The sequence below is a fragment of the Heterocephalus glaber genome, unplaced genomic scaffold (genome assembly GCF_053883595.1).
Source record: "Heterocephalus glaber isolate CG9 unplaced genomic scaffold, H.glaber_assembly_v1.0 deba00001452, whole genome shotgun sequence".
Taxonomy (NCBI): domain Eukaryota; kingdom Metazoa; phylum Chordata; class Mammalia; order Rodentia; family Bathyergidae; genus Heterocephalus; species Heterocephalus glaber.
In genome coordinates, this window is record NW_028258302.1 from 21516523 (window position 1) to 21535753 (window position 19231).

The window sequence follows — 19231 nt, forward strand, 5'->3', positions numbered from 1 at the left end:
GGAAGGACAGAATTCTAGAGAACTCTGGCTACTGAAGGAGCGAGCTGTGTGGATATCTGGGGGAAGGGTAAGAATAGTGAGGGCAAAGACCCTAGGAGGGAACAGGCCAGTGTGTTCAGGAACAGCAAGGAACACAGGAGGGAGAGGTCCATGTGCGTCAAGGTCAGACACCCGGAGGGCCAGGTCTTACGGGGTCCTGAAGTCCACGTATTGAATTTGGTTCTTTCTTCAAATGGGAAGAAAAGCCATTGATAGGATTTGAGCGGAGGACTGATATAATCCTTTTTAATACTGACTGCTGTGTAGAGAACAGATGGGGGGGGACAATCACCTACCATTATTTTAAGATGGTCAATTTAAGCTGCTTTCCATGTTAATTAATTCTGATAACCTTTTGCAGGCATTATTATCATCATTCCCATTTACAGTTGAGGAAACTGAGGCATGGACAGAGTAACTTTCAAGTTCCCATAGATAAAAAGTGGCAGATTTGGTGTTTTTGTTTTTTGAGTCAGAGTCTCACTATATAATTCAGGCTGGCCTCAAACTCATCGCAATCCTCCTGCCTCGGCCACCTGAGTGCATGAGCCACCATGCCTGGCCTTTATTGTAATTTATATCACTGAAAACATCATAAAATAGTATTAGCTAGCTGGCTATTTCATTTCCCTCCTCAATTGAGTGCCTGGTCTCACATCCATACTGTGCAGCTGGGAGGGGCAGAGAAAGGACAGGGGTCATTTGGGACCAGAGAGATCAAGTCACTTGCTTACAATGACACAGTGAGCCAGGCATGCTGGGATGGGAACAGAGAATGCTCTATAGGAAGGACTGGGGAAACTCACTGAGCCATGGAAGTGAGGACTTAGGGCCCCTACCAAAAAAGCAAGTTAATTTGGGGAGGGGGGTGTTTAAAAACATTAGACTCAACCACCTACCTGAAAACAGCAAGGATAAAATGATTCCATAAATATTATAATAAAAATGTACTCTGCTTTGGGATCACATCCAGAGATGAAGATACAGAAAAAGCAGAGGGCAAGAAATGACAGGAATGGGAAAACATACAAAGATAGACATAGACTAAAGGGACTGAGAACACACAATGATTGACAGTCTCTCAAAGAATCACAGCACATCTACACTTGCTTAGACACAGACCTAATCTACACATAGCACTCTTAAAAATTAATCTCTAGAGCCAGATTTTCTACTATTAGAGAAGGAAGTTACAAATACAGATGGCAGGAGGCCCAGACTGAACCCTACCTTCCCTTCATTTTTTGTAATACTAAGCATGTGCTCTACCACTGAGCTATATATCCCCCACCTCCAAACCCCAGGTTCTGGACTGAAGAGACCAGTATGGACTCAAGATCTCAACACACACACACACACACACACACACACACACACACTCCATCTGCTAAGGAGCTGACACTAGTGTCTAGACAATGACACATCAATAGCAATAGGCACACCCAAAAATCTTGGTTCCTAGTACCCTTCGCCACCAAAAGAAATTGGGCTCCCTGGAGAAATGGTTGATTCTAAGGCTGAGGTAGTGAAGATCCAAGAGGTTGGAATATCTTTATTCAAACAATGCAATGGCTATGTCAAAAGAACACAGATGCTAGCTTGAAAGATCTCATCCTGGAGAAATTCAGACAATCTAAGCAATAAGCACAAATAGCAATGGACTATAATCAATTACAGTAGACTATACACACCGAGGTATTTAAGTGAGCATGTCTGCAACTGGTCTTAGGCAGCCCCAAAACACTGCACATATACAGGTGCACACACAGTGTAAGAAAATGGTGAGGGTGAACGATTGGAGAACATGAATAAAAGGTACAAAGGCTTTCTTATATTATTTTCACATTTCTATAAATACAAAATCATGCCAAAATCAAAAGTCACAAAATAATTTAACCCCGTAATAAAATTTAAGTGAAATTTAAGACAGTAAATATTCACAGTACATTACAAAAGGGTTTTCTTTTTGTACCCAGTGATGGATTCATTTTACTGTTTATAAATTCTCTAATTGGAAAGTATATGTATTTAAGACACACAGGTCAATAAAGTGTCACAATACTTTATTATGTCTGCAAAGATTTAACACAATCCATCAACACCAACCAGAAGCTGATCGACAACTGCGCTTCTGATTAATAGACATAGAACTTTAATACAGCTACTTGCAAATTATATCAACTTATTCTTATCAATTTAAACTCAATATAGCCAGGCATGGTGGTGCACACCTGTAATCCCAGCACTCGGGAGGCTGAGGCAGGAGAATCTCTGAGTTTGAGGCCAGCCTGGCTACACAGTGAGTTCAAATCCAACCTGAACTGCATAGTGAGACCCTGTCTCAAAAAAAACCAACAAAAAACCTACCTCAATATAGCTGAACTTGGCAATTTCAACTCCTTTAAGTGTGCCAAATCAAGTTTAAAATGGATCAAACCACTTGGAAATGACCCATTCTGGTTTAAACAGCTTTTGACTGTCTTAAGGCATAAGTAAGAGTTGGGGCTCTGGAATCAGGTTCAAATTCTACCTACATTACCTCTTATAACTTAGCTTGTCCTCGGCAATTTTTTTTCTTTTTTTTTTTTTTTTTTTTATGAGACAGGGTCTTGCTATGTAGATGAGGCTGGTCTTGAATTTACTATGTAGCTTAGGCAGTGGATTATTGTAAAAATCAAGCATCATGATGTATGTAAAGCCTTAAAATAGTAACTAGAACATGGTATATGCTCAATAAAACTATCATATATTCTCACTTAAGATGATCAAAATAAGTTGTGCTAGTTCAAACTGGCTAGACTAGGAATAAATGACTTGAAGACAGTTGATATTGAGCTTTTTTCCTAGTCTCTATTGACATCACCTGCCCTACCTCCACCAACAATTCTTTTTTTTTTTTTTTTTAAGAATTGTGGTTGATTTTTTATTTGGTATTATTCATTTGCATTTAGTTTTTTGTTTGTTTTTTGAGTCAGGATCTCACTATGTAGTTCAGGCTGACCTTGAACTCAATATGTAGCTCAGACTGGCCACGAACTCTTGGTGATCCTTCTGCCTTAGCCTCCTGAGTGCTGGGATTACAGGCATGCACCACCACACCCGGCTGCTCCACCAATTCTTAACATCTTATCTCGAGCTACACCTTCTGGCTCTGAATCCTTCAAGTGAGGATCAAACAACTGAGACTAATTATCCCAGATACAAGTACTCAGTAATAGTCTGGTTTCCTATTGGGACAGATGCTCCCTAAGTCCTCGAGGTCCCTTCTATTTCTTCAGCATCTTTTTCCTCCTCCCCCTCCTAGCCTAGCACTGAGCCCATGTGCTGAGCATATAAGTGATTTTTTTTAAAAGTTAGTGTGAAGTTTCAGAAGGCAAGCAGCTACAGTGGCATCACTCCTAATAGAGTGAAACTAAAAGTCACCACTTTTAGGTTTGTTCCAGAAGGGCAGACAAGAAGCAAAGTCAAAAGTTTCACAACCCCACAAGGAAACAGAACCTTGGAGGACTTGAATTTCTAATGAAACTTATAGAATAGAATGTGTGCCTTTGGCAACAAGCTGGAACTTTCTCAAGGCTGGTGAGATGGAAGTAGGGAGTGTGGACAAAATCACTTAAAATACATTCTCTCCATTGGATCTTGCAGATTTTGACCCTAACGGCCAAAGACTATGCTCTGTTCTGAAACAATGCCCTCACTGCGCACCAATAGTGTCATGTCCTCTGTATTTTAATTCCAATAGCAACAACCTCTTTTTATTTTCCAGTGCTTGGGATCAAACCCTGGGCTTTGTGTATGCCAGGCAAGCACTCTACCACCGACCTATATCCCCAGCCCCAATGACCTCTTTTTATACATGTGGTAGCACATATATTTGGCTCTTAGAGCTTATAGGGTAGAATTTTTTTCCTTTGCAAATGAGGAACCTGGTGTTTGAAGAGATTAAGAACATCCCTCAAAGTCCCTTGACAAGTAAGCAATGGAATGGATGCTCGGAGCTGGGGCCTTCCTACAGCCTTCCGGCCCTGACTCTGCTTGGTTCTGCCTGTCCCCTTCCTTCAGGTCCTTTACCACTGTGACAATGATCACTGACCCACACTTGTCCCAGAATCTACTCAATGTGCCCCTGTGTACTGTGCCCTGATACTGTCCTTTGGTGTCCAGGGTGAGTGGGGCTTGCAGCACACTTAAAGGAAAAAGTGATGATGGCTTCCAGATGAGCTTATTATTCCAAATTTAACATTCCTTTCGGTACTTAGAATTTCCACTTTCTCCCTTCCACTGCTTTGCATTTATGTAATTATAAAGCATGCAACAGGAAACCATTTGTGTCCCAGGACCATTCAGGATGAAGCTGTCCCAGCCCCGTGAAGTACATCATTGTGGAAACACTTTGCAGCGTTTATTTGGACAGGTTCAAAAATAGTCTTTCCAACGATACAATCAGACTGAACCATGACAAGTAAAATGCAATTATGGCTTGGTTACATAAAAAAAAACCTGAACAGTGAGGTTTGGGAAAACTAAATAGCAAAACTACACAGTCATCTTCATTCCCAATCTCTGCATTTCTTATAGGCAGGATTTCAAGATTGTATTCTTAGATTTTTTTGAAACTGATGAGAGAGGATGACACTCACTAAAGGAGACAGCTCAGCAGAGTGTGTTTGAGGCCATTTCTCAGAACAAAGGAGCACTTCTGCATGAAGCAAATGTGCCTGATGAGGTCTCCCCACTGGCTACTTGGAATGCCAAAATTATTCACCTAAATGAGTTCAAAATACATACTGTTTGGGGCCAAATTATACAGCATCAAGCTCAGACTGTATGTATTTATATATGTTGGCAGAGTAGGCCACTTTTGGGGTGCCACAGCTTTATCCTAGTATCTTGTGTCCAGTTGGGTTCTGAGCACTCTCTCCCCAAACCCATGAATTTTCTTGTATTTGGTTCCAGAAGGGCAGACAAGAGGCAAAGTCAAAAAGTTTTACAACCCCAAGGGAACAGGGACCCCAGAGGACTTGAATTTCTCATAAAACTTAAAAATTGCCTTTGGCAACAAGCTAGAACTTTCTGAAGGTTGATGTGAGATGAAGGCAGAGTAGGGACAAGATCAAGAATTGTGCTTCCGGCCAGTCTTTGCTAAGAGCTACAAGGTGGGAATACAAAGTACTCTGGGACTAAATCAAATAGTCAATCCTTGCTTCTTTACCTGGCTTTTGCCCAAAACTGTTCCTTCACAGAGCTTGACCAGTTCCTCAAAGCAATTTAGTGTTGCTTCAAAGGTGCAGGGCAAAGGGATTCATTCAAACCGATCCCTTAAAACCTAGCAACTGACAAGATAGAGAAGTTTTATTCCAATGTTCCTGACTACCTTGTTGTTCTGATGCATTTAGAAAATTTGTGAGCACACTGTTTGTCTTTGTCTTTTTTGGACGAGGATTTGTTATTCTTATCTCTGCCTAAATGAAGATGGAAAAATTAGGGGGAGGGGAGAATACTAACTCTTAAAGCAAATGTGGGAAAGACAGGTGGAAATGAAGATAAAATGAATACTAACTTTTGTGTGTGTGTATGCTACTGGGGAATCAAACCCAGGGCCTTGCATATGCTAGGCAAGTGCTCTACCACTGAGCTACATGCCCAAATTCTGACTTTTAAAACAAATATAGAAAAAAAATAGAGAGAGAAGAGATGAACCGGGTCACATGGTTGTTTCTCTTTTAATTATATGGGTTGCTTTGATTATGGAATGAAGAGGGCCACATAAAGAACACTGAGTGGCTGTGGCATGCCATGGCCATGACTTTACAATACTGGGCTCAGCCCATCTTTCGCAGAGAGCCACTACTGCCTGTCCAGGTCCAGAGCCTAGCGGATCCTTCAGGAAAGGGGAGTGGGTGAAGAGTGAGGGAGGGAAAAGGGACAGGGTTCTTACTCTGAATGTACTCATCACAGCACAAGTTCTAATTTCTAATCGATGTATAAAACTGGGGTGAGGCACTAGATTCCCCAGAGTGGTTATCCAGCCAAGCCCTCCGCACCCCTCCCTTGCCTCTGCTCACTCTAGCTGCATGAATTACTTGTTTCCCAGCTATGATGTGTACTTCTGTGATTCTGAGCCTTCACAGAGCTACTTTCCTTCTCTTCCCCATTCCATCCTCTGCAAGTCCGTCCTGTGGACGCTTGGGTGCACCTTCTCCCTTGTTCTCACTGCACCTCGTCTCCACAGCCTGCCTCCCTGTTAAAACAATTTACTTTCAGAATCACAAGTGTCTGCATGTCTATCACTCTTAAGCTGCAGGAGCCAGTGTATTTTTATTCATTTATCTCTGCTACCTACAATAGTCCCTAGCACAGAAAATGCTCAATTAACATTTACAAGAAAAAAGGCAACGGGATCAAGCTCTGCCCATCTTTTTTTTTGAGACAAGAGTCTCTGCTATATAGTTCAGGTTGGCAATCCTCCTGTATCAGCCTCCCAAGTCCTGGGTCTATAGGCCTGCACCACCACACCTGGCCCATCTTATTTTTATTATAAGGAGAAAAATAAGACATGAAAATCTGAGCTCTGGGGTTCTATACATTATGAGAAGAAATTGCTAATATACTCTTTTTGTGTCCCACCCACACAATTCAAGTGAAACTAAGAACAAACTCACAGAGATGTATTAGATATAGTCCCTTTGTCCTCAAACCTAGACCTAGCTGCTACATGAAAATAAAGGCAACCCCAACTGTAGCATACCAGCCAGGTAGGTGTGCCCCTAGCTCTCTCCACTGCCAGGAGAAAACCCCTGGGGCTGAAGCTTGGACTGCACCAAGCTCCATGATGCTATGCGGCTTGTAATCAATGTAGGGAGCCATCCAGTCAAGTTCAAGTCCCACTAATACAACAGCTGCTTGACCGCAGTGTGTAGCAGGCACAGCTGAGATGAGCCCTGCCAGGTCTGCTAGTGAGAACCAGCAACAGGCCTAAAGAGTTGCTCCAATGAGGAAAGCTCCACAAGACGTTAGTCATCTCCATCGGCAACCTTCATCTTCTGAGGGACAAACAGTTCTGGGAACTATGCTTGAGGGGGCAGTGGTGAAGAGTGCACACTGGCTGTGGCTGCAGAAGAGCACAGCAGCTGTGACCATGTGCTACAAATGGAGTCCTCCTGAAGCTCAGGCTAAAGGCAAAGAAATGAATGCCGTGCACTGGACTTCCTTTGTAAATTTATTTCTTTTAAGATCACCTCCTTACGATTTCCAGAGAAAAAATACAAAACAAGAAACAGACTTGGTTTCAAATACATAAACAGTGTGCTGGAGTTTAAAGCATTACTGATAACACTGCTACAGAAGAGTGTCCGCTTACTCCAGGGCACTTCAGTATTCCTGAGGAATAAACATGATTTCTCTTCCTCCAACTGGGTGTTCTCGGTGTAAGTCACTGCTCCTGCTCCTGTGAAGCAAGGACATTCAGGTCAGGGTGGTACAGAAACACTGGGACAACTCTAACCGCTGCTCTAAGTGACACCCAGGGGACCCACAGGACCCAAACCTCACCATGCCACTGCTTCACTGTCTCAGGCAGCCACACACTCCAGATTCACAGGAGTGCTTCCCCAGTCTCAGAGAAGATCAGAAAAGCAGTGAAGCAGGACAAGGTGATTAGTCCCTGGCAACCCCTACCCCTAAAATCCATCTAGGGCAGTGGTGGCAAACCATTATGGCACATGTGCTACAGCAGGCTGTTTGTATCACTGAGAGCTCTAAAAGCTTCACCATCACTGATCTAAGGGCTCATAGTTGAGTACAAACAGCTACGAACAAACTATGAACAAGCTATGAACAAACACTTGAAGCAAACAGCCTGCTGACAACATGATCTCTGGCAAGTTCAGTAAGATTCTGTTCTCTTCTCCAGTGAATGAGGATGATTATATCTCTCTCATAATCCACTGGGCAATGTTGAAAGAATATGAAGATAAAGCCCTCAGATGGCCCATGGGGCACAGCAGGCACCCAACAAGCAGTTATAACACGACTATGCTGAATAAGCCCCAAGATGGGATTTTGCTCCGCTTTTCAGAGAGTAGGGAATGACAACATTAGGGCACAGACTCAAGTTCAGATGAAGTTACAAGGCCATTCTGGAGTAATACACACAAGGCTGTAAAAAATAAAACAATATTTTCCAGAGTAACTCCCAGCTATTAAACATAATATGCATATAATCTCTCTGAGCCATTACTCATGACATTTCAGTTTGGAACAATGGAAACATTTTGAACAATGAAAGACCTGAAGGTCCCCACTTCTTTCTGTTCTCCAGACTTAGTGCTGCTGCCAGGACAGTGAAGAGACAGGGAAGGGGAACAGCCTGTCATCAGCTTGGTGCCATGCAGCCGGCACCTCCTCGTACACTGGCCCTCTGTTGACCTTACCCTTGCTTTGGCACAGAGCTGGTTCACTAATACCAATTTTCCCTCCCCCCACTCTCCAGCACACACGGGTTGGGTGGTGGAGAACTATTACTTGAGATTTTGTGACTCTGTGGCTATAGCTCTCAACCAAATTAGGACACGCATTTGTGCCACATTTTCTGCTCTACTTGTTATTATGGTGGAACAATGGAGAAATCAATCACCCTTTCTTGGTTGGCTTCAACTACAATAGCCAAAGTTTCTATTTATATATGGCATCTCATAGCTTAAAGAACATTTGTACAGGGCTGGGGAATTAGCTCAATGGTTCTGGTGCCTGCCTCCAAAGCACAAGGTTCCGAGTTCGATCCCCGGTACAAAAAAAAAAACACACAAACATTTGTACATTTAATCCTCACATCACCTTATGTGGGGCTAGGGGTACAGCTCAGTAGTAGAGCATGTGCTTAGCATGCACAAGGTCCTGGGCTCAATATCCAGCACCCCCACACTCCAAACAAATAAAACAAACAAAATCTCTATAGGGAGAAGTTGTTGCTCTTATATTGATGGATGGAAAATGGAAACCTGAAAGTGAAACAACTCCAGACCGCATAGGAAGCAGGTGGTGGGTCTCCTGGCACTGATGCTGCCCCATCACAGTGATGATGCTACCTCAAGGGATACCTGGAGAGTGGAGGATTCCATGCATGTGGTGCTGTGTAGTTCTTCACTGGAGGTTGGGCTACTGCAAAGGTTATGCCTTAGCAAGCCCAAAGCCTATACGGCTTACACCTAATGGAGTCCACAACCTACTTCACTCACTTCTGTTACATTTACTTCAGTGCTTATTTTGTTTCAGACCCTCAGGATACAAAAATAAATACCGCCTCTGTTCCTAAGCATACAGTCTCCCTCTTCTGTCCCTTAAGCCCCACAGTAACCAATTATGTAAAGAATGGCAAAAGGAAAGGCTGCTACACATTGAAATTTTAAGAAGCATGCTACACTTGTTTCTTTTCCAGCTTGCTGGTATCATTAAAAATCCACCTATAGATGAGGACTTTGGCAGAATCATGTAAGACAGTCAAGTCTGCCTTCTTCAATAAACAAAGCAGAATAATGGCAGAGTCCCAGAAGTCTTTAGGTTTGGCTCGTATGTGTGAGATGCTTACAGACTCAGATCTTAAGCAAAACGTGCTACTTACAGATAGTTAATACTTTGACCACTGGTAGTAACTTCAGTTCCAGTCAGTTAACATGTAAATACACATCTGAACACAATGTGCACCTGGAAGGCTCAGGGGAGACTGTTTTAGCAACAAAACAGTGTCACCATCATTACAGGCCAACGAGAAATTGGGATCTCAGCAGTATCACAATGACAGAATTTATTCCTCATATACACTCTAAAGAACTCTTCAGGGCCTCAGGAAAAACTGCTTTTTCTTTTACAAGAAAGAGAAATATCGATTCTGTACATACTTTGACATATTTTCCATGCAGAAGATATGGAGCCTGGAAATCATGCTGACAGTTGGAGTAGGCCATCCCCAATCCCATGCCAGAACCAAAGGCTAAGGGCCACATTCTTCCTATTGAGTAGAAAAAGGAAAATTCCAATAGGGAACCATTAGAGGAAGGTAAAGCCTCCCAACCCTTACATACATTTGCTTAGGGTTCAATAAACATTCAGCAGACATCTATCAATGACCATAAAATACCATATACCGCTGACAATGTTTCGTCAATGTCTTCCCCCAAAAGACGGGGTTATCAGTAAACTAATTAATTTAACAAATATTTACTAAGTACCTATACTGCTAGGTTTGAGACATTCCTCCAGCTATGAAAACAGTAGACACATTTTTTTCTATCAGTTCTAATCATCTGCTTGTTTCTTTCTTTCTTTTTTTTTTTTGGAGACAGGGTCTTACTATGTAGTTCAGGCTGGCCTTGAACTCACTATGTAGACCATGCTGGCCTTAAACTCATGGCAATCCTCCTGCCTCAGCTTCCCAAGTGCTGGGATTACAGGCATGCACCACCAAACCCAGCTAGTTTAATTTCTTAACCTTATAACAAGTAACAATCCTTTCAGTATGGTGCTTGGTTATAAAACCAGGTAAGAATTTCACTAATATTTACATACTTCAGTTGTCGTAAATTATAGGATTTTCATGTAAACCAATCTATAAGTGATTATTTTATATCAGCTGTGTGTGTTAATTATGATTCTCTAGTTATGTAGCAACTGCTAGTCCTTCATGGAAGAGGGTGAAAGTGAGCCCTTTGGCTTCTACTCAATATCCAAACTTCAGATGTTCTTCCACAAAATGAAAGGGACACTTACTGCTTGCCCTTTGCTTAGAATTTTTGGCCAAGAGAATGTGCATTTCTGGTCCATTTGTTTTTATTACCAGCAAGACTCTCATTTTCAAGTTCCTTTAGAAAAAAATTAATTAGAAATATCTGAGCATGAAGATTTAGCCAAATGATTCACTGGCACGAAGCACAGGCTTTTCAAGTGATATCATATTTAAGATATCAGGCACCCTGACTCAATGCCCGGGGGAATGCTGGAGATGTCCAGCCCATTCTGTCCACGATGGAGTCCATGCTCTTTGCCTATCCCCTTGAGTGGGTGGGTTGACAGCCATAGGACGCACCTTCCTTGACGGCCTCCACCATGCATCATGTACACTGTATTGAAAAATTAGTAAGAGGGCCGGGGATTTAGCTCAGTGGTTTCGCCGCCTGCTGCACAAGTGCAAGGACCTGAGTTCGATCCCCGGTGCCAAAAAAAAGAAAAATTAGTAACAGTCACACTTACGTTTAAAGAAGGTAAGAGAGAAAACAACTCCTAATCCAAAACCAGTACCTACATAAAGAGAGAACAAAATATGTTAAACTGCATAATAGTGACCTGACAAAGATAACATTAACATTTTCTAAACGTGAACACTATAAAACAGATTATTTTTTTCATAATTTGGAAGAGAGTTGATTTTCTCATTTTTAACCAAGAAATGTCCGAGGCTTTACAGATGCGTTTGATCTCCCTGCCCACAATAGGAAATAAAAACTTTATCCCCAACATTCTGTCTAGACAAGCTGCAGGGCTCGAGGGTGTGAGGCTGGGAACAAGCCGAGAGACTGTTCGACCCTCGGTACTCCATGCACACAGCCTCCTACCTATTTCACAGGGGGGTCACCACCAAAATGCCACATACACCATGCTGACAGGATGCTGCTGCCCTTGTCACTTCGGCATTTTGAGTAATGTCTACCTTTTTTTTGGTACTGGGGATCGAACTCGGGACCTTGCGCTTGCAAGGCAGGCAGCAGAACCACTGAGCTAAATCCCCGGCCCAATGTCTACCATTTTTGAGGAAGATGCAAAGGCACAATCCAGAAAAGTTCCCAAAGTTGTACTAGTGTACAAGTCACAGTGCCCCAACAGGGAAAGCCCATCCCTCAAGACCACCAGTGGAAATTAATCCTCTCATTTACTTATAGTATTCTTAACCGCTATCTTTTAAAATAAAGGAGGGGCTAGGGATTTAGCTCAGTGGTTCCACCACCTGCCTCACAAGCGCAAGGTCCTGAGTTCAATTTCCGGTACCAAAATATAAAAAATAAAATAAAATAAAGGAGAGCTGGGTGTGGTGGCATATGTCTATAACCTCAGCACTGGGGAGGCTGTGGCAGGAGGATCACCATGAGTTTGAGGCCAGCCTGAACTGCATAGTGAGACGCTGTCTCAAAATGCAGAACAAATAAATAAATAAGAAATGGGAGTCTGTTTTAGTGGTTTGAGGGGGTAGGGATTCTGGAGATCCATCCCCAGGGCCTCATGTATGCTAGGTTAAGTGCTCCATCACTGAGTTACATCCCCAGCCCCATTAATACTGCTTTTTAAATCAGATTTCACAGGAATCTAAACTTGGGAAAAAGTTAAACAAAACTAAAATCCTCATTTTTACCTGTATTTGTCAAGCTTTGGCCATGATGATGCCAACTTCACAATTTCACATATCACTTGCACTATTATTTTCTTACTCATTATCTTAAAAAGAAAAAATTCAATGCATGTGCTTAATAAATCTAGCCTCAATACTGTAATGGTAATAGATTTGAGTTCTAACTATTTTTTTTCACAAAATATATTAAAAAATTTTTTTTAATTACATCATATACTATATACTGATATATGTCCCATTCTCAATAAAACAAGTAATACAGGTCAAAGAGGAGAGTCAAAATCTGACTATTTTGATTTTTCAGACTAGCAGGCAATTGTTTTCAGTTTTGTGTTTTCTGATGCTCTTTACTAAGTACTCCATGGTCCAATAGAGCCTCATGAACCTCTTCACAATAAAGCACCACATCAAAGTCCCAATTTTCACTTGTCTTATAGTTTTTAAATTTGTGCTGCTGAAATTCCAAGAATTTCTCCTCTATGATTTCAGGGAAGTACAGTATAAATACTCAAAGTACTTCCTCAGTTAGCCAGGCTAGTCTTTCTGCTCCAAACACAGACAACTTCACCACGAGTGAGCAAGCTAATCTATATCTTTTTTTACTTTTTTTTTTTTTTTGGTACTGGGGATGGAACTCAGGACCTTGCACTTGCAAGGCAGGCACAGTGCCACTGAGCTAAATCCCCAGGCCCTTAATCTATATCTTTTTTTGATCCCAGTAATTCTTTTTGCACCTCTATACACAATCCAACTGAAGAAAACATTCATGCTATTTACACAGAAATATTTCTGCTATTCTCTCTTACCATATATACATAGTCATAATTGTTTCTTTCTGTACCTGTATACTTTTGTGACACACAACATTTTTGTCAAATACAGACCACTTATACAATGGTGGCACCAGAAGATTACAATGGACTAAAACAGGAACAGACACCTGCAGAGGCAGGAGAGAAGAAAACTTCAGGAGACAAAGGATACCCAAGAAAATCCACAGTGAAGAGCCTGGCAGAAGCTTTTGCAGACCTCAACAAGTCCCTTAACAAGTTTGAAAAAATGGACCTTAACACCAAAAGGTTTTCATTATTAACAGAGATGAATGTTCATGGTGCATTATCTGCTTACAAGCAAATCTACAGCGAGGAGAACAAAAACCCAAAACCCCAAAACCAAAACCAAATCAAACCTAAGCAAGCAAACCCCCACAGACACGTTTCTGAAAAGAGTGACCCAGGCTTAAAAGCCTTAGCAGGTCCTGCAGGAGGAGCCCACAAGAAGGCCTTGTCATCACAAGAGCGCACAGCACCATGCTTTACTGCACCTGAGGACCTTCCAGTGGGGCAAGAAGTGGAGGTGAGGGGCCGGGGATTTAGCTCAGTGGTTTCGCTGCCTGCTGTACAAGCACAAGGACCAGAGTTCGATCCCTGGTACCAAAAAAAAAAAAAGTGGAGGCGAAGACAGTGAACTGATGATGCTGACCCTGTGTAGGTCCAAGGCTAATGTGCATGTGTGTGTCCTAGCTTTAAACAAAAAGTTTTAAAAGGTAAAAAAAAAAATGTTTAAATAGAAAAAGCTTATAGAATAAAGATACAAAGCAAATACTTTTGTACAGCTATACAATAGGTATTTTACACTAAGTGTAATTACAAGAGTCAAAAAGTTAAAATAAGCTAAGGTTATTATCGAGGAAAAAAAATAATATTTTGGGGGGGGGGGTACCAGGGATCGAACTCAGGTCCCTGTGCTTTCGAGATAGGCGGAGTAACCACTGAGCTAAATCCCCGGTCCAAGAAAATAATTTTTAAAGTAAATTTACAGCAGCACAGTACATATGAAACCCACAGTGCTGTACTGCAGTGCCCACCCCCTCACTCTCTCTCTACCCACTCTCTGGCTCATCCAGAGAACTTCCAGGCCTACTGGCTCCCTTCCTGAGAAGTGCCCTGTATTGGTGTACCACTTTCTACCTTTTATACAGTATTTTTACCGTACTTTTTCTGTGTTTGGATATACAAATATTTGCCATTGCATTACAGATTGCCTACAGTACCTAGCACAGTGATACCTGTACAGTTTGCACCCAGAGGTGACGGGCTATATCACACAGCCTAGTGTGTGGCAGGCTGTACCATCTACATTGGTGCGAGTACACTCTGTGATGTTCATACAATGACGAAATCACCTGATGATGCATTTCTCACAACATATGCTCATACTTATGTAACACATGACTACATATATATGTATATATGACTGCACCCTATACAAATATGAATTTTAATGAAACACCATTACTTTGCCTTATCCATGTGTTAAGTCTGTTTTGGTGCCCAACTTGAAAAGGCACTATCACACGTCTGTTTTGGTGCCCAACTTGAAAATGCACTATCACTTATGTCATCCCACTTTCCATTTCCATAATGGAAACAAAAAGGAACTAACATTTGAGTATCACCTATGAGTACCCAATATCCTTCCCCCAACAAAAAAATTTGTTTAAATCAAATAAGCTGATATGGTATTATCCCTTCTCCCAGATACAGAAAACCATGCCCAAGGTTAATTTGTTCATTAGTTGTAAAGCAGTTAAGTGGGTTCAAGTCAGCCAGACTACAATGCTACTGTACCCATTATGTGCAGACACTGTATCCCCTCACCAGTTTTAACCCCAATCACCACCTTCCAAGGGAAACTGGAATGTTCAGATTTCTGTTGCCAGTATAGTCAGATATGGTCAAAACACAAACTGTACTCTACATGCAACAGACGGAACGTTAGGCAACCCTGGAAGTAACAAGTCTACACAAAGCCAAACGGGCTTGTTCAGATTCATTCTCAGATTAATCCTACTGAGCATATCACAGATACAAGTCTACCTGGTAGGTGTGGCTCAAGAACTTCAGAGAAATGGGAGCCACTGATACTGATCCTCTGTGGCCAAGAATCTGCCATTGCTTGGTTTATAAAATGGCAGAGGGTTCAATTTCAAGGGGACTTGCCTCACCCCATGCAGCTGGAAGATGAGTAAGACAGTAAATTGGTACTAGAAAATGAGGTAAAGGATTTGGACTGGCTTACAGATTCCAAACCAGGCAATGGGATGAAGAGGCAGGCCAGTAAAAACATAATGGCTTACAATCAGAGCTTTTGCTCTTCTCCATCTGGAGGCAATTTTTTGGCAAAGAAATCAAAAGCCCAAAAGGAAAATATTTCAGCATTTTTCTGATCCTTCTGACTCCATGCCTGTCTCTTCTATTTTCCCCCAAGGAAATAAAGCTCTCCGATGCTCAACTTTTCCTAGTAGGAGACCAACAGCGGTGATGCTAAGTCCACTGCTACCAGTATCGCTCAATCAAAAATATGAGAAACACTTTAGCATCAATAGAAGCACAAATCTTTCATCTTTAGAATTCAGATGTATGTCCAACCACCCAGTTTTGCTCCTACTAAAGGCATTTATCTGCAAATACAAATCTGAGCCCAAAATCACAATTCAGATCACCCAAAAAGATATAAAAGAATGTGCTCTGTGGTCTTAGTTAAAAGCGGAGGCTTTTTCTTTTTTTTGGTATGGGGATCAAACTTGGGACCTTGTGCTTGCGAGGCAGGCAGCGGAACCACTGAGCTAAATCCCCGGCCCCCGGGCTCAATTCTTAAGAGTGATTTTTCAGCATACAATCAAATATCCCTCTCCATTTTTATATTTTTAAGACACAAGCTAAGACTATTCTCTTAGAAAAAAGTAATTCATAGAATGATTAATTGTGAGGTTTTACTTAAAGCTAGCTATCTCAGTTTCTTAAGAGATAAACAATAGTGGAATGCTGATGAGTTTTACAGATTCCAGTTCTTACATGCTCATTTCTCTTTTAAAAGGCAACATGTTGCTTCAAAGAAAGTCCCACCTGACCAGGGGACACCAGTTCCGCAGCTGTTTCCACTAAAGATTGGCACCTTTAGGCCAGGTTTAAACTTTATAACAATAAAACATGAAAGGTTTGTCTTACAATAAAAACAAACCAACATGGAAAAGAGAAGAGTTTTCTCTGCCTTTGGCCACTTTTTCTTGTTGCTGCATGACAAGCTCTTTTGGAGGAAAAAGCCAAAGGAAAAAGTACAAAGCATTTTTCACCTTTCCCCTGGAAGTAAATATTTAACCATGAATACAGTTTATATAACTTTGCCTCCCTCAACTCAAGCCTGTTCTCAAAAGTCCATACTGTCTGAAATGATAAATAACCCAAAAGTAAAGAAATACCTGATTATAGGTACACATCTTCCTCATGGCAAAGTTCAGTTGTCAAGGGAAGGAGGGGCAAGGAAAATACACACACACACACACACACACACACACAGAGGAGTCTTATGGAATTGACATTAGGCACAGAGCCCATGCTCTGAAACCTTTTCTTTTGGAGAGGAGAGAGAACTGGCAAATTCTTTCAAAAAGAAATTATTCTAAATCAACCTAACAATGCAATGTAATGCATGCTAGTGCCTGAAAGGACATTATAAAACTGATTAGTAGATAAACACACATTTTTAGAAAGAAGCAATTCCTTAAAAGAACATGCGTGACACTATTTTAAAAACAAAAAGAACAGACAACTCTGTTCCTACTAACTACATACATAATACTGCCTTATCTTATGCCCAAGTGGGCTTTGTAACAAATGTAAAAAGATAAAAACCAACAGAGGTTCATCAATGTTCATCAACCTTTAAGCCACCTTTTGCTAAGAAGGGAAGAAAATATATGTTGATGGTCATTACAGTTTTGGATAATTTCTAGTTACTCAATGCAACATTATTTTACATTTAGAAAAATCTGTTCTCACCATGGTGCAGATCATTAAGATTTACTCCACTGCAAATAATTAAAAGCAAACATAAGCAGCAGAAATTAACAAGCAGGTTATATAATCTGACTGTAGAAATTATTTTGAATGTTAGTCCCTAAACAGAACAAGCTGGAGCAATACATGCTCCTACAGAATCAACTTTGCAAAAGCTGCAATCACCAATGGACTTTCAATTAAGAAAAATCACTGAAGAACAACAAAAAAATCATACAGAGGGCCGGGGATTTAGCTCAGTGTTTCCACCGCCTGCCTCGCGAGTGGCAAGGTCCTGAGTTCGATCACTGGTACCAAAAATAATAATAATAATAATAATAATAATAATAATAATAATAATAATAATAATTCACTCTGAAGCCTTTCCACAAAAAATTACAGGGGAAAAGCCAGGCCTGATGGTATGTATATACTTGCTACTCAGAGGGCTGAGTCAGGAGGATGCCTTGAGCCCAGGAGTTAAAGGCCAGCCTGGACAATATAGTGAGACCTGGTAACAAAAAACCCAAATCAGGGCCAGAGATGTAGCTCTGCAGCACAGTGCCTGCCTAGTGGCCCATGCCTGCCTGGCAAGGGAGAGGGCCGGGGGGTAGGGGTGGGGGTGCCACAGTTAAAAAAAATCATAGATCCTCTTGATTCATAATTACTTATATGATAATTATTAAGATCTCACCCCAGCTTCCACTTAACATTTTAAGCAAAGCTCTGATATTTAAGCCTAAGGTATAGTTATTAGTGCTAAATTTTAATCTACATCTAAAAATTAATTAAAATTGCAAGGCAACTCTATTTTATTCTGTATAATTCATATCAAGATATATCAGCAAGTACATGCCTATAATCCTAGCACTCTGGGAGGCTGAGGCAGGAGAATTGCAAATCTGAGCCCAGCCTGGCAACTGAGTGAGAACTTGTCTTAAAATTAAAAAATAACTGAAGATGTAGATCAGTGCAAAGGCCCTGAGTTCAATCCCTAGTATGGCCAAAAAAAAAAAGGGATGAGCAAAAGTATTGAGTACTGTATTCAACTGTCAGCTTCAACTGGAAAGCTACAGGAATTTCTATCAAGTTTATAAGATCTTAGAAGCTGTGAACCAAACAACTTCATTCTTAAACGTCTGAAAGAAAAGATGAGGCTTCCAAAACTTGAGGGGTGTACTCTCCTGACATATGGGGTGGCCAGAGCACAGCCTGCAGCCAGGCAGACCTGGAGCGAACCACTGCTCATGGTGCACATGCAGCTGTTTGACTCAGGTCAGTTACTTTACCTTGCTCAGCCTCGGCCTGCTTGGCTGTGGAGTGAAAACAACCTTTAGGGATGCTGTATTATGAAAACAAAAAGTCTCTAGTACTGTCTGACACAGAGTTCAATAAGTGGCATTAAGTTCTGTCATCTCCCTGATAAAACTCAAAAGATGTCAAAAGTATAATGTAATAGTTAATCCTCTCTTAAATTACAACTGACTGGCTTGCATATGATCATACTGTGGGTGAGCCACAGCTCAAAGTCAGAACCTGTGTTTTCTTACTCTCAACAGTTGATTATATTTCATTGACATTAGCCGTCACTTATATGAATATACCGGATATATATTATATATAATACATAGATACTCCTTAGAACTGCTGAACCAGATCGTTTTGCTTTAAAATGTAATACAGATTAGCTTGGAGTTGTCATGTGTTTAATAAGGTTGTATTTATGCTTTGAACATGGATTAAAGCAAATCGACCTATTCATACATGCATGCTTTCCTGTTCTATTATGTTTCTATCAGTGCTATTATAACCATCAAATGCATTTGTTGTGACAGAACAAATAAGAATGTACTTTTGTAGAAAAGTACACTTGGGACTGAGTGTAGTGAAAATTACATTTCCAAGAAACATTCCTAATTTATGAAAGATGCTCAGGGCCCAATATATGAGGGAAAAAGAA

The 19231-nt window shown here is 41.1% G+C and overlaps 1 protein-coding gene across 1 annotated transcript in view; it reads right to left on the minus strand.

Moving 5' to 3' along the window:
• Window positions 1-7240: 7240 nt before the first annotated feature.
• Micos10 (mitochondrial contact site and cristae organizing system subunit 10) overlaps window positions 7241-19231 on the minus strand; it is a 35161-nt gene continuing 23170 nt past the window's right edge. Inside the window, exons 2-4 of the mRNA XM_004850445.4 lie at window positions 11284-11331; window positions 9936-10045; window positions 7241-7486 (exon numbers count right to left, since the gene is read on the minus strand). Of these exons, the coding sequence (XP_004850502.1) occupies window positions 7472-7486; window positions 9936-10045; window positions 11284-11331 (173 nt within the window). The 3' untranslated portion in view covers window positions 7241-7471. The remainder of the gene's footprint in view (window positions 7487-9935; window positions 10046-11283; window positions 11332-19231) is intronic.